The 22483-nt window shown below is 44.9% G+C and overlaps 3 protein-coding genes and 1 long non-coding RNA gene across 8 annotated transcripts in view; 2 read left to right on the top strand and 2 right to left on the bottom strand.

The window, feature by feature from the left end:
* DZANK1 (double zinc ribbon and ankyrin repeat domains 1) overlaps nucleotides 1-3196 on the top strand; it is a 38278-nt gene extending 35082 nt beyond the window's left edge. For 2 of the 3 annotated variants that reach the window (XM_038396953.2, XM_043512150.1), the window contains exons 18-21: nucleotides 665-745; nucleotides 2032-2159; nucleotides 2650-2724; nucleotides 3031-3196. In XM_038396953.2, the coding sequence (XP_038252881.1) occupies nucleotides 665-745; nucleotides 2032-2159; nucleotides 2650-2724; nucleotides 3031-3196 (450 nt within the window). The remainder of the gene's footprint in view (nucleotides 1-664; nucleotides 746-2031; nucleotides 2160-2649; nucleotides 2725-3030) is intronic. The other variant, XM_043512151.1, reaches the window with a different exon arrangement.
* Nucleotides 3000-6805, bottom strand: BIRC5 (baculoviral IAP repeat containing 5). Its single transcript, XM_038396966.2, has 4 exons — nucleotides 6404-6805; nucleotides 6072-6181; nucleotides 4173-4290; nucleotides 3000-3968 (listed from the first exon to the last, which is right to left on the bottom strand). Exons 1-4 carry the CDS (start codon nucleotides 6803-6805, stop codon nucleotides 3885-3887), a joined length of 714 nt encoding a protein of 237 aa, XP_038252894.2. The 3' UTR covers nucleotides 3000-3884.
* Nucleotides 6806-9191: 2386 nt separating this feature from the next.
* On the top strand, nucleotides 9192-21920 carry LOC119853653. 2 transcript variants are annotated; one of them, XR_005292165.2, is made up of 4 exons: nucleotides 9192-9433; nucleotides 13391-13472; nucleotides 16106-16182; nucleotides 17769-21920. It is a non-coding gene; the product is annotated as an uncharacterized LOC119853653 (long non-coding RNA). The 2 variants fall into 2 exon arrangements; XR_006280389.1 differs by lacking the exons at nucleotides 9192-9433; nucleotides 13391-13472 and adding an exon at nucleotides 11342-11513.
* The window catches only part of KAT14 (lysine acetyltransferase 14), a 24583-nt gene continuing 21305 nt past the window's right edge, over nucleotides 19206-22483 (bottom strand). For both annotated transcript variants that reach the window (XM_038396958.2, XM_038396959.2), the window contains exon 10: nucleotides 19206-20680. In XM_038396958.2, the coding sequence (XP_038252886.1) occupies nucleotides 20555-20680 (126 nt within the window). In that variant the 3' untranslated portion in view covers nucleotides 19206-20554. The remainder of the gene's footprint in view (nucleotides 20681-22483) is intronic.

Raw genomic sequence — 22483 nt, 5'->3', positions numbered from 1 at the left:
ATATTTGTATAGGCTAATCCCGCCATGGCTTGAGTTTGCATGCCAGAGAGTGACTCCGAGGCCTAGTTGCATTTCCCACCTCTTTCTGTCCTCGTGTCACCCATGTACAGCCCAGATTTTCAAGCTGGATGCTGGAGTTTGGCTTAAGTGAACAAACACAATTAAAAAGCAAGGCTAGCAAATCACAAAGTGTATTTTTTTAAAGTGTTTTGGCAATTGGAGTTTAGTTTTATTTGATAAAACTTCATAGTATGCTAGTAAATATTATGCAGTGTATTTTGTAAAAACAGGAAGTCGAAGGCCCTGAATTGTCAAAGATATGCATATGCTTAACCTTATTATTTTGTGTTTTATTTTATTTCAATAGGACTACTCATGGTAGTAATATTAAGCTCATGTATAAGCGATTACAGGATTAGGACCTTAGTAATATGACCGTTGACGATAGCACCCTGCTGTTCAATATCTGCTCAGAAGTAGGAAGAGACAGCCTTTTTTTTGTAGAAATTGTGTGTGGATTAGTGAGGTTCAAATGCCTAACATACATAAGACCAAATTCTGCCCTCAGCTACATTTGCACTACTCTGCCAGTGTGAGTTCCCTATGATCATATTTCTACTCTGTGAAATGTTGTCGAGTGTTGTTGATTTCTGTATTTTCACAGCCTGAGGCTAGACAGCTCCTGGAAGAAGTGGGTCCAGAAGGGGAAGGAAAAATTTCATTGGTAGAACAATTGCTTGATGAAGTAAGTTCATAAAGTAAATGGACAATGGGCCTGGATCTGTGTCTTGAAAACCTGAACTAGAAATTACTTTTTTTAAAACTTTAGTCCTGCCGTCATGACTTTTAATAAGAAAAATAATAAACATAACCCGACACAATTGTTCCCAGAGCAGATCACTGCAATAGAGCTTTTCGGCCTAGATCCTCAAAAGTACTCGGGCTTCTAACTTCCACTGATTTCAATGGAAGTTAGAAGCCTAAGGGAACCTACAGCTGTGCCACTGTAGCATAGGCACTTACTACAGCAATGGAAGGGGTTCTTCTGTCAGTATAGAAAATCCACCTCTCCAAGATGCTGTAGCTAAATCAACGGATTAATTCTTCCATCATCCAAGCAGTGATACACTGGGGCTTAGAGCAGCTTAATTACATTACACATGGCATGATGTTTTACACAGCCCTAACCGATGTAGTTAAGTCAGCCTAACTGTGTACTGTAGACCAGCCCTAAATATTTTTGAGGCTGTTGGCCTTACTGCCCCTAGTATTAAAGAAAATGAATGTTTAAATAAAAAGAAATAGTAAAATCTATTTGCATATATCCTCTTCCAAAATTGATAATGAACAGATACATGAGAAGTTCGCCCTGGTCCCACCAACAGCATTATAGTAAGGAAAAAGGTAACCTTTTCTGTAACCATTTTATGGGTTACGGTCAAATCCTTAGAAGAACTGCCACAAGCCTGCCCTAAAGTAGGGCATGCACCTTAACTGCATGTTGATATACTGCACAGTATAATGTAAGAAGAGCAAGAGCTCTGAGGTGAAAGCAGATTGGGGAGTTCTCCATTGGCCAAATCCATCATCACAGCACTACCACCACCTCTGCCTGGAGTTGTGGCCACAAAGCAGCCGCAATGTCTCTCCTCCAAATGGGTGGGGAAGCCTTTGACCCTCTCTCCCTCCCATGCGATTACTCTGGTTTTGTGCCAGGCACAACTACAAGGGCTTGACAGAAAAAAGACAAATACATGAAAGTTGAATTTTCCAGGTTTGGCTGTTTCTTTAGTGTTCGGAATGTTAAAACAGATTTGAGAGAGACTGTGACAGTACATGTGACAACTAAAGCTGAATTTGTTATATTAAATCAGGGGAGGCAAGTTGAAACATGTATTTGTGGCATGTGGCCACTTGTGGCACCTTAGAGACTAACAAATTTATTTGAGCATTAGCTTTCCTGAGCTACAGCTCACTTCATTGGATGCATTGTATAGCTTGTAAGAGCTAGACCTTTTCTGCACATTACAGGGAGCTGACCCAAACTGCACCAACAGCGAAGACCGACCTGCTTTAACAGTTGCTGTCCTAAACAGACATGATGACGTGGTTCCAGTTCTTGTCCAGAAAGGTGCTGATATTGACCAGCAGTCAGGACCGTAAGTGAGCAATTTCTAACAAGAATCCTCTATAGAGCTTGACCAGCAGGAGGACTTGAGATTTATATTTCACCAAAAGGGACTAAAATCTCCTCAAGTGACTATGAATCAAATTTTCAAAACCACACCCACCCACCGCTGAAAACAGGTCAATCAATAGACAACTCCCCCTTTTAATGCTTCACTTTAATTGGCCATCTTTGAAAATGTGGCCCCACATTTTAGCTCTACAAAGCCTCAATCCTCCTCCTAAACCCTTCCCGTCACTGGTACCTTCCTTGTTTCTCTCCCTCCCCCCCGCCACAGTCTTCTCCCTATCAAAAAGAAGATGATAGCCATCTCACCAGAGGATATATTTGTTGGTCCTTGATTTTCCTATCTAGTTTGAGGCAGTTGATATACTAGTAGAGATAAAACATTCCTTTAAATAAAGTCATGACTTTTTTTAAATAATATGAATTTGAGTACACCCTGTTTCCCACCTATACAGGCATAACAACACTGCTCTTCATGAGGCAGCTTTGCTTGGATTAGAGGGAAAGAAATGCATCAAAGTCTTGTTAGGGTAAGTTCTGCTATTGTGGCATCCAGTGCAACTCTGGGCTACATGTAATCTACGTGCATCACACAGAAGTAATCAGTAACAGGTATGGGCTTCATCCTGCAAGGAGCTGAGTGCCCTCAACTTATGTTGGACTTAATATTGTGCTGTACATGTACAACAGGACCCAGGGCCAGACTGAGATATCACTTACATTGTAACATGGGTAAGCATCAGAATCTGACCCTCTGTGATTTACTTTTGAGTTGTAGTAAATTGAAACAGATTCCTTTTCTAGATTAGCTTAAGCAGCCTGTTCTTTATTTACAGCTGTAATGCAAACATTAAAAAGAAGAATGGAAAAGGCTTATCAGCATATGACTTGGCCCTGAAGACTGGGAATGAGGAAATAATTTCATTGTTTGCTAGTAAACTTGGACAGGGAATGCTGGACAGACTGACCAAGCCCAAGAATATCAGTCTGGCCATGGCTTGATGGGAGCTCTCTTATCCAAGGTAGAGCTAGATACTGTGCGAGGAAGAAAGTGGTTTTTTTTTATTTTTAAAAGACTGCATCACCAAGGCTTGCTTTTTATTTTTAAAACTGACTCAGGGACTTTGAATCAAGCAAGTAACTGACACCTTGTGATATCAAAATCACAAGTAATCTTCTTATACTTGCAAGAACTACAGGATTGAGCTCAAGGAGAGTAATTGTGCCTTTAAGATAGGGTGCTGTTGGAAATATCTTAAATGGATCATTCACCACTTTTGCAGTGGTGCCCTTAAGACAGCAATTACTGTGATTAACTTACATTTTAAAATAAAATGTGAACTATTCTAATAGGAGAGATTTATTTTATTGCTCAAACTGAGTATTCTCTAGTGAAGTGTATCATTGTGCGTTGTTTCCTTGAGACATTTATATATCAACACGAGACAAAATAATTTCAAAAGAGGTTTGCAGAGTCATGTAAGAGATTTAGGAACACAAACATCAATGGTAGTTGCCATCCTAAATGCCTTAGATGATTTTGAAAATCTCCCCCTTTGTTTACAAGTATACATCCCTTTAATCCTTGCAGGAAAGGGACCTGAACTACTACCACCATGCAGGCACAAAGAGGAAACTCTAGAGAACATATATACAAGTCAGACACTGCACATAGGCAAGTCGCAGGGGCCTAGGAGACCAGCTTCTCAATATCACGACGTGCACGCTCTGATTCTTCCTTAAACTCCGTCACTTTCTGAGAGATTTGCTTTTTCTGGAAAGATCAAAAATAAAATTCCTTCAGCTTAGTACAGGCAGTATCACACTCAGCTTGGGGGAAAAGGACAAGGTATTACAGCTCGGCACTCCTCCCAGGGCAAGATGACATGTTGGCTGGCCCAACAGGTCCTAGGACTGGAGACTACATTAGCCTTTTGGAATAGAGATCTAACACAACCCAATTCTGAACTGTACGTACAATCACATTTCTTGTTCGTTCCTTGTCCAGTTTCAGGAACTCCTGCAGTGTCAGGTCAACAGGGCTCTTACGGAGGGAGAGAAAAGCACAGCCAGAGGAGTGTTTCCTGTGCTCATCCCTAGGAAAGGGAGACCAGGCTCATGTTAAAGGCACAAATAGTTACTTGCTTTCACCCCATCCTCCACCACAACAGTTCTCAAACTGGGGTCCTCAGAGACTGCACATGGTCTCCACAAAATGTTATGAGCAGAGGCGATGTCTGGGGGGCCACGTGGGGTCCTGCTTGTGGAGTCAATGGTGTGGGGCAACCCCTTCTGATGGCAGGGGGAGCCATCAAAATGTTCATGGGCCCAGGGAGGGAGCGCCACCTCCACCTCACTTGTCACGCAACTAAAAATTGCAGTGTCACTGCAAAAGAGAGATCTCCCCCTGCCATCAGAAGGAGTTGCCTCACAACTACTGTCTGCATGAGCAGGCAGCAGCTAGCCAAGGAGAGACACCACTGTTCTGCCCTGCTACATCAGCTCTTCAGGTAGCAGGGCCAAAAGGAAGACAGAAATTTGGCAGGGCACATCTGTGCGCGCACACACACACACCCATTGCCTCTGGATAGAGGCTGCAGTAAGAAGCAGACACACCCACCTCACAGATCTTACACTTTTTCTTAAAGCATTACTAACAGTACATGTTTATATGAAGTATACATACTTTTGTCAATCAGTTGGGAGTCTGATTAACATTACATTTGAAAAGGGGTCTGTCAACAAAAAGTTTGAGAACCTCTGCTCTACCATATGTCCACTAGTCACAGAGCCACAAGTGAGTCACTCCCCAACCCCACACCCTGCAATACTGAGAAGATAGCAAGTTACTGGTATTTTGCTAAAACACTCCACCATTGAGGTTCAGCTGGCATTTCAATCCTAAAGTACTTTCCTCACTCTCAGCCATTTCAGTCTCCTTAGGGCTCAGTCCCAAACCCATAGCAACTGGGCTGTGGGTTAAGGGAACTATTTAAAGGATCCTAGTCCTCTGTTCTGATTGCTATTAGTTAAGAAAAGTAAAACATAACCATGTCTCACTTGGCATGAGTGAAGAACAAGGTCCTAGAGGAGGTTAAAGACAGGAGTGTTCCCGTTGCTGCTCAGTGACATGCTGTCTTGCATAGTATGGTACTCTGGCTTCACTCCCATATTTAGCTGACCTCTGTGTTTGTGACTTTCACACGCCCCCAGAGCAGAAAAGCTATTGTGGTTCCTACAGTGGAACTCCTTCTATGGAGGAGGTCCAAGAGACTGGCTCCACTCCAGAGTAAAAATTCAAGTTACTTACTGAGGACACACAAAGGACATTCGTTTTCCTTGTGATACTTAGAAGAACGTTAGGCCCCACTACCAAAGCAGGCCTGGGGCAGCAAAAGCTCCTTATTCTCCTCTGAGGAGCATAAATTCAAAACATAATCCTGTATTCCTGCAATAATCAGGAGACACCACCACCCAAGAGGCACATGCTGGGTAGCTTCGGTGACGTGTAATTGGACAATGTACCACATGGCCAAGAAAATGAATGCTGCCATGGGACCTTATCAAAAAGAAAAGGAGGACTTGTGGCACCTTAGAGACTAACAAGTTTATCTGAGCATAAGTTTTTGTGAGCTACAGTGAGCTCAAATAAGCTTATGCTCAAATAAATTTGTTAGTCTCTAAGGTGCCACAAGTCCTCCTTTTCTTTTTGCAAATACAGGCTAACACAGCTGCTACTCTGAAACATGGGACCTTATCAGCATCCTGGTTTGCAGGGGGTCTAGTCTCCCCTGTTACAGGCAGCTTCTCTCTGAAGAGGGCCCTGTGGGGGGCAGAGTGCAGGGCGATGGTGGCCCCCGTGGAGTGGGATACTTACATGGGGTCATCCTCAGGCTCCCAGCCTTCCAGCTCCTTGAAGCAGAAGAAGCACTGAACCACATCTGGCCCATTCTCACTGGGGCAGTGGACGAATCCGGCTTCTGCCATCTGGGGGGGGGGGGGGGGAGAAAGACGGATTAGCAAGACCACCGCGCTCCTTCCCGCCGGGGGGGGGAGTGACCCCCCCCACCCCGCGGGGGCGGCAGGCGGAGACAGCAGGGGCCCGGGGAGAGGGCGGGGCCCCAGTCCCGCAGGCTCCGGGGTCCTGGAGGAGTCGCCGCCCGCTCGCGGCGCGGGTGGGGGTGGGGGGGGGGCGGCTCCCAGCCTCACCCGCTCCGGGGTGCAGGCGCAGCCCTCGGTGAAGGGCCAGCTGCGGTAGGTGGCCAGGCGGGCCTCGCTCAGGTAGAGCTGCCACTCGGCGGGCAGGAGCGCGGCGGCCGCGGGGCGCTTCATCTTCAAATCCCGGCGGGGGCGCGGGGGCTGCCGGGACGGGGCGCGGCCGCACGCGCGGGGCACCCTGGGAGCTGTAGTTTGCGGAGGGAGGGGCTGCGCGGGGAAGGCCGTTATAGCGGCTGCCCCCTCGTGCGTGAATAGCGCGTCACAGAGGGACGGGGCGGGGCCTGGGGGAGCGCGGGAGGGAGGATGGGGGGGGGTTGACGTGAGGGAGGGACTGTGGGGGTGTTTAGACGAGAGCGGGACCGTGGGGGGATGTTGGCCTGAGGGAGGGGCCATGCGCAGGTGTGGGGGTGTCAGGGCTGTGGGGGGGTTGAGCTGAGGGAGGGGCTGTGAGGGGGATGCTGGGGACATGGGGGTGTCAGGGCTGTGGGGGGGGTTGACCTGAGGGAGGGGCTGTGAGGGGGATGTTGGGGACATGGGGGTGTCAGGGCTGTGGGGGGGTTGACCTGAGGGAGGGGCTGTAGGGGGAGGCATGGGGGATGTGGGGGGTGTCAGGGCTGTGGAAATCTTGAGCTGAGAGAGGGGCTGTGGGGGGGATGTTGGGGACATGGGGGTGTCAGGGCTGTGGGGGGGGTTGACCTGAGGGAGGGGCTGTGAGGGGGATGTTGGGGACATGGGGGTATCAGGGCTGTGGGGAGGTTGACCTGAGGGAGGGGCTGTGAGGGGGATGTTGGGGACATGGGGGTGTCAGGGCTGTGGGGGGGGTTGACCTGAGGGAGGGGCTGTAGGGGGAGGCATGGGGGATGTGGGGGGTGTCAGGGCTGTGGAAATCTTGAGCTGAGGGAGGGGCTGTGGGGGGGATGTTGGGGACATGGGGGTGTCAGGGCTGTGGAAATCTTGAGCTGAGGGAGGGGCTCTGCGGGGATGTTGGGGACATGGGGGTGTCAGGGCTGTGGGGGTGTTGACCTGAGGGAGGGGCTGTAGGGGGGAGGCATGGGGGATGTGGGGGCTATCAGGGCTGTGGAAATCTTGAGCTGAGGGAGGGGTTCTGGGGGGATGTTGGGGCCATGGGGGATATTAGGGCTTTTTAGGGCTGTGGGATTGTTGACCTGTGGGGGGGCATTGGGGCCAAGGGGGGATGTTTGGGGTGTCAGGGGAGGGGCTGAGGCACTCTGCCCTGAGTGGTGGTGTTACCTTTCTTTGCCCCAGCCCTGCTGCTTGGTAGTTTGGGGAGCAGGACAGAGCTCACCCCATCCCGGGAACGGGGCATGAGCAGTGACACAGGTGGTGAATCTGAAGAAGTGGTGTTTTCCCCACAAAAGCTTATGCCCAAATAAATCTGTTAGTCTTTAAGGTGCCACCAGACTCCTTGTTGTTTTTGTGGATACAGACTAACACGGCTACTCCCTAATACTTGAGGTGGTAAATCGCAACCCCTACCCGTCCGTCTGAGCCTGTAGCCAGAAAATGAAAGGCTGGAGTGAGAGGATGGGTTTGGGTCTGTGCTCGGAGCAGAGATTGGGCCCTTATAGGGAACGGACACAAACAGGTGTAACCTCAGTTGATTCAGGTTTCACTGCTTCTTGGATTTAATTGAGCACTATTATTATTTGTTTTACCATCATGCCTAGGAGCCCTTTACAAACCAGGACCTCATTATGTTTGGCACTGTACAAACAGAAAAAAAAGACAGTCCCCACCCCAAGAGGCTTATGATCTAATCATGAAAGCCAGTTTTGTTTACTGCTACCTAAAGATGAACTTTTTATATTATAATTGAGGCGGGAGTGAAACCCTTGTATAGCTTGTAGTTGCTAGTCTCCCTCTTCTATACAGTCCAGGGAGCTCCAAACAGCATCAACAATAAAGACTGACCTCAGACCACAGAACTCGGGGTTGGAGGGGGTGGAGAATTGTGGCCCGTTTGGGGAAAGGTTGCTGATAGGCTGGCATCCCGACTGAGGCTTGATTAATATTCTGAAGTATATGATGGTTATGCTAAAGATGAGGTGTGTCTTTGAGTAGGGATCTTGGGATATATACTTCTGATGTCTTAACTTATTTCCTTCTGTTAGATATGCTATGTACAGAGCAACCTTATCTGATGCACAACGTGGTGCTTTTGTGTATTAATTCATATGTGCTGGTTCTCACAGAATAACACTGCGAAAGATGGTGGTGTTGCTACTGGTTTGAAAAAGAACAATACAAGCTGTAGCTGTCCAAGTGTAATAACTGCCTGCTAAAATCAGTACTGAATTCGCATAGTAAATTAGCTCTTACTGGTATGTTCTGCTTAACTCCTTATTTAATGTGAAAACAAGCTTTTATGGAAAATATTCTGTAACTTTAATAACAGGTACTGTGGGGCACTCAACCCCTTAGGCTAATCCTTAACAACCCAGTCCAAAGGGAGTTCTGTTTTGTGAATGTTTGCCACAATTGACAGATGAATAACAGCCCTGTGTGGGTGTCTTTAATTCACAAGAAATCAAAGGTTATGCTGTCGCTATTTTCAGGGAATTAGTCAAACCCTGTTTCTCAGTTCCACTGAAACTCATTATAAATACACCTAGCTATTACACAACTATTTTGACGAAAACTTTCAATGTAATTTACATGATGTTTGTTCCGGATCGTCTCAAGATTTTATGGCTGCCATCACATGTCATGTAGACAGTTGCCATCTTTACTCATAGTGTTGGACACGCTCAAATCAGGATGAAATCCTGGCCCCTTTGAAATCAATGACAAAACTTCCATTGCCTTCATAAGGCCAATAGTTCACTCCTGGTGTTTGGCTCCAGCCTGAAAGCTGAGCAGGAAAATATTATTTCTTTGTCATGGGCTGACCATTATCTTTTTTATTCTGTCAGGGCAATGAACCTTTTTTGCTGGTTCTGTTTTCAGACCACCATGAGGGAGAATATTGTTCAGCTGAATGACTGCTCTATCAGTGGCGTGGTAAGATTTTATAGTGATCTTTTGTCTTCTGCTATTGATATGGTGGGCTTCAGACACTTTCTATACTAGCTTCACCTTCATAGGTCATGATGGTAGACTAATTCCCTGCAACAGTGGAGAGAGAATATTCCTGGTGGAAGTCTTGTGGCGAGTCTGACTGATCTGCAGAATAAAGAGCTTTTGATGTTCAAAACTCTAGGGTTGCAGGTTACCACACCAGATGGGACCATCTAATCAAACGGGTTGGCGAGCTGCTGCCTGGATGGACAGAACCCTGGGCTGGCAGCGGGCTGAGCGGGGCCAGCGGCCGGGTCCCTGGCTGGCAGGGGCCGGCAGATAGAATCCCAGACCGGCAACGGGCTGAGCAGCTCAGCCCGCTGCCGGTCTGGGGTTCTGTCTGCCGCCCGCGCTGCCGGTCTGGGGTTCCTGCTGCCGGCCCCTGCCAGCTGGGGTCCTGGCCGCCGGCACCGCTCAGCCTGCTGCCAGTCTGAGGTTCTGCCGGGGGACCCCTGTAAATGTAAAATTTATTATTGGCACGTGAAACCTTAATGAAGAGTTGGCATGCCACTTCTCAAAGGTTGCAGACCCCTGAAATCTGATCTGCTGCACAACACAGGCCTTAATTAATTGCCATTGGATCTTGTTATGGTGAAGGGGAAGGAAGGCATCTTTTTTCCCATTATAGTGTCCACAGTTACACACTGCAGAACTCTTCCAGGTGATTAAAAGGTTGGTTAATCATTTATTTGATTTGGGGGGGTTGAATTTTTCTCACTGGGAAGAGTATTCATGTTACACTGCAGATAATAGCTCACGGTGGATCTGAGTGATATCTCCTGCTGCTGAAACAGAGCAGTGTCTTGGGGATAAATGCCAAGTAGTGTGTCCATTTCAGCTAGAGCTGCTCATTGATGCTGTGGAGGTGCTGGGGGAGCCTTGAGGCAGATGCACAAGGGAGCACTGTTGCTCAGCCTTTGGAATTTTTGAGTACTTGATTATTTGACCTTTAAATTGTATTATTGATTCCTAAATGACCATTTTTCTGAGCAGATACCCAGGTTGTGCCTTCAGTTACAATGATTGCACATACAAACATAGAAGTGCAACTGGGTACACATTTTTACCTATGGACTTTAAGTCTTCGTGTTTAAAAACTTGTTCCGTAGTGTGTGCATAATTCATAGTGCACTGAACTTGCGAATTAATATTATAGCCAGGTAGTACCCAGGTAGTAGCCCTTGATATTTCTCCTTAAGTAAGTGGAATATCTGGCATCCAGATGGCATCCAGCATCCAGCCCAAATTTTTAGAAATATTCACTAATTTTAGGTGCCTCAGTTTTTGGGTACCCAACTTGAGACCCAAAGGCCAGGATTTTTAGAGGTGTAACACCATTAGCTTCAGATGGAGCTGTGGGCATGTTTAGCGCCTCTGAAAATCAGACTATAGGTGTCTCAAAACATGTATCGAAAATCAGAGATTACTGCTGCAAATGTAGGCCTTAACTTTCAATAAAATTGTTATTTCTGCAAAGAAATCAAAACTGCTTTGTCCTCCTCATCCCTGTGTCAGAAAGAATATGTCTGTAATCCAGATTCTCAACATTATTTCCTGTAAATGGAAATAGATCTATTTTAAAGCAGGCTGCACTGTTTTTGAACTCAGATGCCAATCACATGGAAGAAACTGCCTTGTTTGTCCCCCCCAATAATGAGTGAATGATGGCACAATCAAGGTTTGGAATTATTCTACTTATCAGCTGGCCATTCTGCTGTGGAGGAAGAGGGGGTTCTCTGGTATACCATTACTTGGATAATGCATTGGCATTTGGAAAGGCTGTGCTCTTGGCACAGAACCCATTGCAGTAATTGTGGATATTTCCTCATCTATGCGCTTCAGCAGCTCTTCACTGCAGAGTTAGCCCAGGTGATCAGCAGCTGGGTTAGCCTGGCCAATGCCTGAGTTGCCACACCTCAAACCCATACCCCAGTTACTGCACCCTCACTGGTGCTACGCTCACCCATGTGTGTGGCTAGAACTGCGGGGACTGACTGCCCGTGGTTCTTTGTGCTGCAGTAAGGTCAGCTGCTCTTTTATTATTTCCCAGTGAATTGTGTGAGAACTTGCGTGTCTTTTTGAGAACATGGGGGGCGTGTGGGAAGGCATTGGAGAACTGTCTGAACAAAAGTGGGTTACCTGTGTCTTCAATTCAAAGTGGGCTGGTTGCCAGCCCAACTGAAAGTGGAACCCGGCCTTTAATCCACATCCCCAGCTGTAGAAAAGGAGTACTTGTGGCACCTTAGAGACTAACAAATTTATTTGAGCATAAGCTTTCGTGAGCTACAGCTCACTTCATCGGATGCGTTCGATTAGCTCACAAAAGCTTATGCTCAAATAAATTTGTTAGTCTCTAAGGTGCCACAAGTACTTCTTTTCTTTTTGTGAATACAGACTAACATGCTACTCTAAATTCCCAGCTGTGTCAGACTGAAAGTATAACTAAATTTGTATGAGAAGTTTCTGTGTGGTCGGGAAAGGGGTTAGAGAGGCAACACCAAGTAAGAGCCTGGGCTAATTCTGCAGTGAAGACATCGGCCCTTTGAAGGTGGTCTCTGAGTCTGTCCTCCTTCAGGCTTCAGTTTTTGTGCTGATTGTGCAGGCCTCATATTTTTCCCATATAAATTTGTTTTCCAGCTTCAGAAACAGCAAAGATGGAGAAGTTCTTAAAGGGCAACTCCAATCTTAAAAGCAACTCTGTAAAAGTGGTGCTATCTTACTTAAAAACATGTTCCCATTTGTAGTCAAAGCTGCTGACCTTACTGACTATCAATAAGTTTATGCTACTTTTTATTCCTGTAAACGTTCCAGAGCCAAGAGAGTAAGCTGGATTGTATTTTTGTTTGTGCATAATCAGTACAACAATTTAGCTAAATTTTGATTGCAGAATTTTTATGGTTGGTAATACATGAGGCAGAAAAAAACATCCTTGAGTTTTAGATGCCAGGCTGAGTCTGCAGGACTGGCAGTTAAAAATCCATTGTTTTACTTGTAAACTGAACAAGTTTGGTCAGGAAATCATGAAGACATATCAGACATAGAACCTCCCCAGTGTGGTTATTACAATGTCACTTCCACAATAGTCACACTCTAGGAAAGCTTGCTCTGTAGGGTGGGATTATGGCGGAGTGCTAGGATTGTTGTCCCTTCTTGATTTTATGGGAAAAATTACATAAGAATTGGTGTACTCATGATGAAAGTGTGGTGAAGTTCAGTCGGCAGCAGCCAGGCACACAAGAATGTTGAAGTTTCTTAGTTCTCTTGAAAGGACAAGGGAAGCCTGGTGGGGTTTAGTGGTCACATTGTGAGGCCTGGTTGATGTTGTTGTAGCCCCACATACCCCTGTTCTGAGGACTATTTCTGTTGCTGGCATGAATACTCTCTACGGGTATGGGTGTGTGCTACCACAAAGACAGCATTCAGGGATGCCTGCTGTCAGTTAAACCCAAAATGTGATCATTTAACTTCATATTTAAAGTGATTTTTTTAAAAATCATGAACAGGGCTCGGTCACAGAACTTTCTGATTGGCCATCCAAGATTTTATACTTATCAGTCATCAAGATATAAGTATAATCTGAGTCAACAGCATGTGTGTTTCAATACATGTGGAAAGGTTTCTTTTGGAATACCATGATAAAGCCCATGCCTTTCAACTGAATAAAAAGATCTCCTATAAGATTATAGTACTTCAGTAGCAAGAATCCACAATAATTGAGAATGATTACTGTGATCACACTATAAGGGTCTGAATAGAACTGTGTAACTTAAAAGTCTCCTAAAGAGGTGTTTTTTTCCTGTCCACTTCAATAGATGCAAGGATCTGAGTACAAAACTTGAACATGTTTCTTTTAATATCCCTTACAAACTAGACATTAACAATCTGTAATTGTATTCTCAGGAGAGATGAAGAAGTTTCCTGCCAACTGTATTTACCTCCAGGCCAAGCAATAAACTGGCTGGGAACATTTTTTTGTTACTAGGTGAGAATCTGGCTTACTCAGTTAGGAATAGATGAGTTCCTGTATAGACATTGTTCTTATGAATACATTATATATCACAGAAAATATTATAAAGGAAAATAGGCATTAAAAAAATGTAGTACAAATCCTATCAAGGCAGTGTTATCTGGTGGGTGGAGCAGTGAACTCCATTAGTTAAACCAGTACAACTTCTAAATGTGACTTCTATGTGACGACAGTTGTATGTGCAACTATAATAGTGAGCAGTCTTATTTTGGTTAACTTCAGTCAATAAGTAATTGATTGAAGCCATACCAAAATAAGAGTGTCCTCAAGGACTTTTGCACTGGTTTAACTAAGTTGATTTAACATCACATTTTTAATTAAACTGGTGCAACATCTGTGTACAGACAAGTCCTAAGTGTTTTTACAGAGTCCAGCATAATGGGACTGCAGTCTCAGCTGGGGCCTCTCAATGCTACTGCAATAGAAATAATATCAAACCCAGAAATAACACGGACTATTAAAAGCATATTTAGGGAAAAGTTTAACATTTTTGAATGAATGTAACAAAAAGAAAAAGAAGAGTTTTATACAGCTGGGTTGAAGAACTTTTTACAGCACTTTGCACAATTGTATGCTTATCTTATGGGGAAAGCTAATTATTTACTCTTATTCAATACAAAAAGACATAGTGCTTCTACCAGCAGCCATTGCTGCAGATCAAGTTGCAAAGCACTTCCTGTGTAACTCAAAATGCAGCCAAAAGTTGGAAAATACAAATGTTAGGGTTAATCATGCTACTTGTATGTATGTATCAAATTAGCCTTTAAATACACGCCCATATGTTATTTTAGATTTGTGAGTGTATGTAAGGCTGTAAGGAAAATGGTATTTGAAATCCTATGTGCTCACATGACTAAAAATCCCGTTATAAATGCCTGCATGCAAAATGATAGAATGAAAGTTGCATGTTAAACCTTAGCTTTCTCATTTCCTGACTTTGGAGTGCTTCCCTGTGGAACCTTAACTATACATTAACTTAGTGTTTTACACCAAGGTTGAAATGTTCAAAGCCGACTGGGGCATTTAGCCACATAACTCAATGGTATTTGTGTGGCAAAATCACCTAGTTGGCTTTGAAAAGCTGTCTCTGATTACACAATGATAGGTGCACTGTACAGGCCGAATCATGCAAGCCCTTTCTCCCATGAGTACGGATTAGTGAATAAGAATTTTGTGGCTCAAGTACTAAGGCCTTACCTATACAATAACATCTCATGGAATTTGTAGCCAGTTAATGGTATGGCTGGCTCTAAACATGATTTTTGTGACAGCACAGAACATGACTAACATTCTGTGTAGCCCTCAAGTGCTCATGGTGTTTTGCTCCTGTCACAGGCCTTGGCTGCCATATGGTTGTCTCTGTAACCAGTTCAGCATGCTGCTTTTGTGTGATACGGACAGGTCCCCTAACTGCCTGTGTAATGGGTTTGGACAGTCATCCTTCTTTGCCCCAGCTCTTTGTAGTAGGACATCCCATGGCATGTTACTTTATATGTTGCTTGTGATGCTCTGTGTTTGTCCTTAGGCCATTCAGTGCTTCCTACAGCCGAATGAAAACAGGCACAAATCCAGTTTTGTGGGGAAAGGAGGAAACATTTTTTTGTGTCAGGTTGATATTTTTTTAAATGACAGCTATTAGAAGCTGCTCATTGGTCTGGAATATTATTAGTCTTGGTGGAGAGGGATGAGTGACCATAGTGCACGTGAGATGGGTGATGGCAATTTATCCTGTTAGTCTGCAAACAGTCAGAACGCTCCACCATGTATGTTTGTAGTTGTGTAAGTACATATACACACAAAAGATTGTAGCATTATATCAGGGGTCTTCAAACTGGGGGTTCTGAGGCTATTACATAGGGGGTCGCAAGCTGTCAGCCTCTACCCCAATCCGCGCTTTGCCTCCAGTATTTATAATGGTGTTAAATATATTAAAAAGTGTTTTTAATTTATAAGGGGAGGTCGTACTCAGAGGCTTGCTATGTGAAAGGGGTCACCAATACAGGAGTTTGAGAACCAGTGCAAGTATCTGTACCAGACTTTGCCAGTTCCCAGCCTTGTTTTATCCGAAAAGTAATTAGATTCCTCTGTCAAGGTGAAGTGCCAAGCATGATTTTGCCCAAATTATTAATGTTCAGATAATTATAAAACAATCTCTTTTGCCTATCCTGCTCATCTTATGTTGCAGATTTAGATGCAAGATGACCCCAATGAAATATTTCGGGTTTCAGAGTAGCAGCCGTGTTAGTCTGTATTTGCAAAAAGAAAAGGAGTACTTGTGGCACCTTAGAAGCTAACAAATTTATTTGAGCATAAGCTTTCGTGAGCTACAGCTCACTTCATCGGATGCACCAATGAATTGAGCTGTAGCTCACGAAAGCTTATGCTCAAATAAATTTGTTAGTCTTTAAGGTGCCACAAGTACTCCTTTTCTTTTTTCATTGGAGTCTGTTTTTGAAGTTTTTTTGTTGAAGAAGTGCAACTTTCAGGTCTGTGATCAAGTGACCAAAGAGCTTGAAGTGTTCTCTGACTGTTTTTTGAATGTTATAATTCTTGACGTCTGATTTGTGTCCATTTATTCTTTTACGTAGAGACTGTCCAATGTACATAGCAGAGGGGCATTGCTGGCACAGGCAGCTTCCCTATCACATAATATTAACATACACAGGTAAGGCCCCTTAGATTGATTTTTGTCCCGTAGGAGGAAGGTGAAATTCAGTTATTAGTCACAAAGGTAAGATTGCTCAGCTGAATTTGGCTGTGCCAAGATGCTGGTTTAGCAACTGGAATTGCACAGTCACTGTACAGCTCAGTGGAGCTGCAACATAATTCAAGTTGATGGGGTGTTGTTTTTTAATCAGTGATAAGATTGCTTGGCAGTCAAATGGCTGAGGCACAAAGGAAACGAAAGGAAAACTCAGTAGTGAATAGCATGCTCTACTTACACTCTACCAGAGGGCTCTAGCTATTCCAGAGAGAGTCAGCTGCCCCATGGAGATTTGGGTGTGTGCTTGTTTTCATACTAGTGGCCTTGAATGGCAGAGCCAATTGGAAGTTCAGAGTTCTGGGTCCCTTTTTTCCATTTTTGTAAGGCCTTTTCTACACAACAAAGTTTTATCAGCAAAAGCTGCCTTTTGCTGACAAAACAGGGGACGTGTACACACTACAAAGCTACTTTAGGGGTCAAAAATCTGCTGTTTTCCCGACAAAATAAAACTACCTCCGGGAGAGGCATAGAGCTTTTTATAGCAAAATTAAAGCAACAAAGCATCAGTGTAGACACTGCTGTTTGTATTGTTGACATAACTGGCTTCCACCAGTATCCCACAATGCCTGCGGTGACCGCTCTGCTCAGTGTTTTGATCTCTGCTGCCCTGCAGGCACGCGCCCCTCTCCTTCAAAACTCTGGAAAGCATCTGACAGCTGAGCCTGCTGCTCCCTTTGGGGAACAAAGAGCAAATAATTACCGGGGAATGCTGCTGTTCTGCCCCGCGCTGGGAACACAGGGGCAGGCAGGCTGCTGCTGCAGGGGGCGGGGGTGGGGGAGGACAGGAGAGGGGACTGCTGTGCTGCTCTGACATTCCTCAGCAGGGAGAGCTGAGCTCATGGAGCTGCTCAGGATGCAGCTCCCAGCAGCTGGGGCGGCTAGGGGAGGCCTCGGCAGGAATCACAGACCCATAGGTACGCAGACAGGCAGAGCGAGTTGTTTCGGGAGAGACTGCTGGGCCAAGCAGAGCTGGGGGGTGACATGGGAGGGTGTCCCCCGCACCTTGCTGCAGGGTAGGTCGGTCAGTCAGTCTGCTGTCTCCCACACCCCAGACACACTGCTCTCCTCTCCCTCCCCCACCACACTTCAGTTGAAAAGCGGCTGACAAGGATGGGATTGAGAAACCTACATCATGTGATGCTGTACCTGCCCAATGAGGCATTGGAAACCCTTCCCAAAGCCCCCTGCGGCCAGTTGCACAGTGGGATAGGTACCACAGTGCACTGCTCTCTGGGTCTGATGCAAGAGTTGTTAGTGTGTATGTGCTCTGCCACCTCAAGGAGTTAGGGTGGACATGGAACAGTGGCTTTAATTAAGGCGGCATAACTTTTATGGACAAAACTGTATAGCGTAGACAAGGTCTACAATAGATTCAATGTGTGAGAGGAAAGGAGACTGGAGTCACCCCATAGTACAACCATAGCTGGTGGTTGGGGAGACAAACGGTTAACATTCTGGGATATAAAACTTCCTTTTTACCTCTTCAGGTGGGTCCTCTGAGCACAAAGAATTCCCACATTGGACTCCCACCCCCTCAAAGGCCTCATGGTGTGGTGACTGTCTAATGGGGAAAGGCTGTGCACAGCTCCCTTGGAACCCATCAAAACTGCACCATAGAGAAGGAAGTCCTTCCCCAGGACTGGACATGCTGCCTCCTCAGTGCTACCAGCCTAAGGACCTGACCCTGATCTCTCATAGTGGGGACAGCCCAGCCCATCATCTCTAAAGGAAACTTCAGTTTAATGAGCTTTTCTGCATTCTGCCTGGTTAGCTGAAAAAATAGAAGCAGCTGAATTTTGAGACACTATAGCAGTTTTGAGTCACAAGTGAAAACAAACTCCATATCCTATAGAGCCATGAATCCCTGGACAGGTACAACACGAGCAGCATAGCCCCACCCACGTACTTCAGACTCAACTCGGAAGGACTTTCACGGGGCTCAAGGGTGCTTTCATTTCCATGGCCATTCAGTGCTAGCGATGTCTTGCTAGACTGCCTGCGAGAGCGATTTTACTGCCAGTTCTGGTGGCATCCTGCTTTCACACCAGAAGAACATTATGATGCAGTAGATGAGAACCACATTTCCAAAGGACCTCAACAAGGTAGCACTATGTGAAAGGGATTTTGTGTATGCGTAGGCAGCACAATAGCATGCTGCAGAGTATATTAATCATGGTAATCAGGTATCTCATTTTAACCCCACAGTTCTGGGAGTACAGTAAACTGTAGGAACCAGGCACAGAATTTAGACAGCTAACTGGCTGACTTTACATGGACAAGCAATATTTACAAGTCAGAGAATGTAGCCATCTCTGTATTGTCACTTGTGCCTACATTTCACTTGCCCACAAAACTGCAGAGGACTCTATTTAACTTATTTGTCCTCTATCGGCATTGTGTCAGAACACTTCACAATCGTTAATATATTTTGTTTAACACCACCCCTGTGAGGTATGGAAGTGCCATTCCCCCCATTTTACAGATGGGGAACTGAGGCACAGAGACGCTAGGTGACTTGCTCACAGTCACACCAGGAGTCTGGTAGAGCAGGGAATTGAAGCTGGATCTTCAAGTCCAAGGCTAGTGCCCTAATCGCTGGCCCGTCCTTCCTTTCTTGGATGGGGCACAGTTGTGCACATACAAAGTTAAGGGTGTCTTGAAAATTAATCTCACTGCATATTTTGTCTTAAAATCCAAAAAACAGTTTCATTTCCATGGATTATTTAAGATACTGCTTGATATCATAATCAAACACTTATGTTGTCTTCTGGAGAGTGTGGAAAGGGCCTGTTAAGGCAAGATCCTCTATGGCCCTTATGCAGTTGCGCAATAGAGGCGAGTGTACGGAGCCCCCGACATCAAAAAAAGACGGTAGAAGTGAATGATGGGAAAAATAAATGAACACACTATATGACTGCAGCTGGGCTTGTCCAAGAGAAGGTCTTTAATTTCACTTGAGGACAGAACTTTCCAGAAACAGCTAACTCTTAACATCAGTAACATCAAGGATTTTCACATACAGTCATAAAATATTTGGAAATGTGCACAGATGGCAGGGCAGATAGTTCTCAAATGGTTTCAAAAGTCATGAGTTTTTTCTAGTACCAATTACATGCGTGTCTCAGGGAGGGCTTACCTTGGCTGTACAAAAACAGACACAGTGTCTGTCTCTCTGCCCAGATTAGAATGCAGACTCCATTAAGGCAACAACTACCATACTTAGGCACCTGAAATGTATACAAGGTGGATTTAAAAAACCATATCTGTTCTCTGCAGCTATGTGGCCTTGACATTAAGACTATGCAGAAGGTGTGGCTCATGTTCCAGATGCACAGACTGCCGTATCTACAACCGGCTAAACTGTAAAACAACCTGGCAAGCTACTGTTCACCTGCAGTAAAAGGGGAGTAGGAGTTGCTAAACTATATAGGAAAAGGACTAGTCCTCAGTGTGAGGCAAGCCCCGTGTTTGCTTCTTTTGTTGCCTTAACACTTTTCTTGGCATACCCGATAACATTTAGAGCCTTGCAATCACAGACTGGGTTCTTCTGAGGAAAGTTACTGCCTCATCTTTGCCCCCTGTTCCCGCTAGGTTACAATAGATTAATGCCATAAAGCAAGGATCAGATTTCAAATTTCACAACTGCCTCAGCTCTTGTGCTAAGATTCCTCCAGCCAGAGTGCCTATGGCATAAGGGGGTGGGGTGCTGGAGCCAGCAAGGCTGGGCCCATGGTTGGAGGGGTGCTTTATAGCCTTCAGAAACTGATAGATGGATTTTAAAGATTTCAAAGAGCTGACTTAGCAGCTTGTGTAGCTAACCTCACCTAGCTACGAACACACCTGACATCCTGTTCCTGCTACAGAATACTGTGCACTGCACAACTTCATACTGAACACACAACCACTGCAACACACTGTTAGTTTTGAGAATTTAATGTCCTCCAGCCCCTTTGAAGTCTAATTGTTTGTCAAGGGCTCACCAAAAAGAGGCAGGAAATTCCCCTTCCATTGTGTCCCAGTTCATACTCTCAGGCCTGTTGCTTGACACCCCCATGGAGGCTATAAATCAATCTCAGATTGCAAATTAAGCATACAGTATATCACTGCTGATGTTAGCGATAAAGGCATCACTGCACCCTAACAGCCAACCTCCTGAGCTGAAATCCATGGCAACTCTTAATACAGCCTGTCAGGTTTTCCACAGAGCTCTGTGTATCCGTGGTATATTATCGTCGCAATCTCAGAAAGAATGCATGCTTGCACTCCTTGCTATCTAAGGGGTATATTTGTCGTAAAAATCCAAAATGTATTCTTCAGTCTTAATCCAAATTTTTGATACAGCAGCATAGCGGAGTTTGCTTGCAGAGACGTGAAGAGTAACATCTTTGCCCATGCAAGTCTGCCAAGAAAAAAACAGCCAGACAATGAGAGAGCCTCCAGGGAAAAGGAGGAGGTGAAGAACTCTTAAATCTAGAATTTAACTAGTTAGGGAAATGTGAGAAAGCAGAGGCCTTGAACAGAGAAATTACAACACATAGCAACAGCTGAAATCAGATGGGAACCTATGGTTATCAAAAACCTTTGTGATTGAGTAATCAGCAGTCTGAGGTCAGGAACAGAAACTAGACTGTAATTTATCAATTTTCTATCTCCTTTTTCAGTGTAATTGTTAATTAAAATAATCTCAACAACTTAACAGTCACCTGAAGAACAAACATCCAAAAGAGTAGGATGGGACTAGAGACACACCTCTGTCATCAAATACACCTAGACTTGCTAGAATCACACTGGCACCACTGGGTTACCTCCAGGTGTGTCACATTGGAATTCCAGTAGATCCCAGCCTGATCCACTCCCATCCTTGAGCCCCCGGGCTCACAGCCTGAGAAGCCCAGCTAAATATCTGTGTGCAGATAGTAAGTGGCAATTCTGACATTAACTTGGAGGTTCCTTGTTATTTAGCAATCAGATTATTCATAAAAACTCTCCAATATGTTTAATATAATCATTCTTCTGACTTTTAGAACTCCTTTCATGCCATGCTCTGAAAGCATTTTGCATCCATTACATCCAAATGGTAAGTACAAGGATGGAGCAGGACACAGCCATTAAAGAATTTTAATGACAGAGCATTTGAATCTTGGCGTGCAGAAAAATTAATTCTTGTTTTCAGAAGCTAGTAATAAGACTCCCACCTGTATGAGGCCAGAATAAAGCAATCAAAATTAGGGGACATTTTTGAAAAAGAAAAATTAGAACCAGAACATTAGAAATATGCTGCCTTGCCCCCAGTGAAATGTGTATCTTTTGGAATTGCATTCACACAATTCACAGTGTGCTGCTTGCATCAGAGGATGGAATCTAGTCTATTGTAGATTATGCTACTGCCAGCAGTTCATCTCAAACTGAATATAACCTGCCTCCCACCATAGACACAAATACACAGCAGATCAGTGGCAGTCAAACAGAAGCCTAATGTGAAGTGGCAATCTCTCGTATGACTGGCGTCGGTTTGTGGGACCCCAGTGCAAATCCTGGTTAGCTCTATTGAACTTGATGGTACTACTTTGGTTTTATCCCAGTGTAACTGTGAGCAGAATTTGGTGAACTGTTTATTTTAGATCCTGCAAACAGTAGTGGTAATTTTCCACAATGGGCCGAAACTCTGCCATAGAGGAGACCTAATTCAGTTTTCATGCCCCTTTGAATTTTGGCATCTCTTCTAAGGATGTGTCCTCACTAGACTTTTGTACCTTGAGTTCACTGATGCCAGTGAACTCGAGGCAGTTAACATGTTTGTAAAATGTGGGCATTCCTCACGTTTGATCCAGGTGACAAACATTTGTTCTTTACCTAAACCGAGATACATTTGAACAAGCACCCTACATGTCAGAGTCTATGGCATTAACTCTGCTTGTGATCTAGTCATCAGTGGCCAGTGACTGGTGTAGCTGAGTTATAGGTAAGGAAAGCTATACTGGTACTGATTGAGCCTTCCCCTGCTTGAAACTGGGATTAGCTCATCCAGTGTAGATCGCAACTTTTCTTCTCTACGCTTGCGGTTTGCAGTGTTGCTGCTGCACAGTTACTGGCTGCTGATGGATGAATTAGAGCCAAACCCAAATACAGACAAGGCCTATATCACTCGGTTAATCTCCTAGCCATCCAATCCCCCATAGCCTACCCTATTTGACAATGTCCT

The sequence above is a fragment of the Dermochelys coriacea genome, chromosome 3 (assembly GCF_009764565.3).
Source record: "Dermochelys coriacea isolate rDerCor1 chromosome 3, rDerCor1.pri.v4, whole genome shotgun sequence".
Classification (NCBI taxonomy): Eukaryota; Metazoa; Chordata; order Testudines; family Dermochelyidae; genus Dermochelys; species Dermochelys coriacea.
This window is presented reverse-complemented; position numbering and strand designations above follow the sequence as displayed.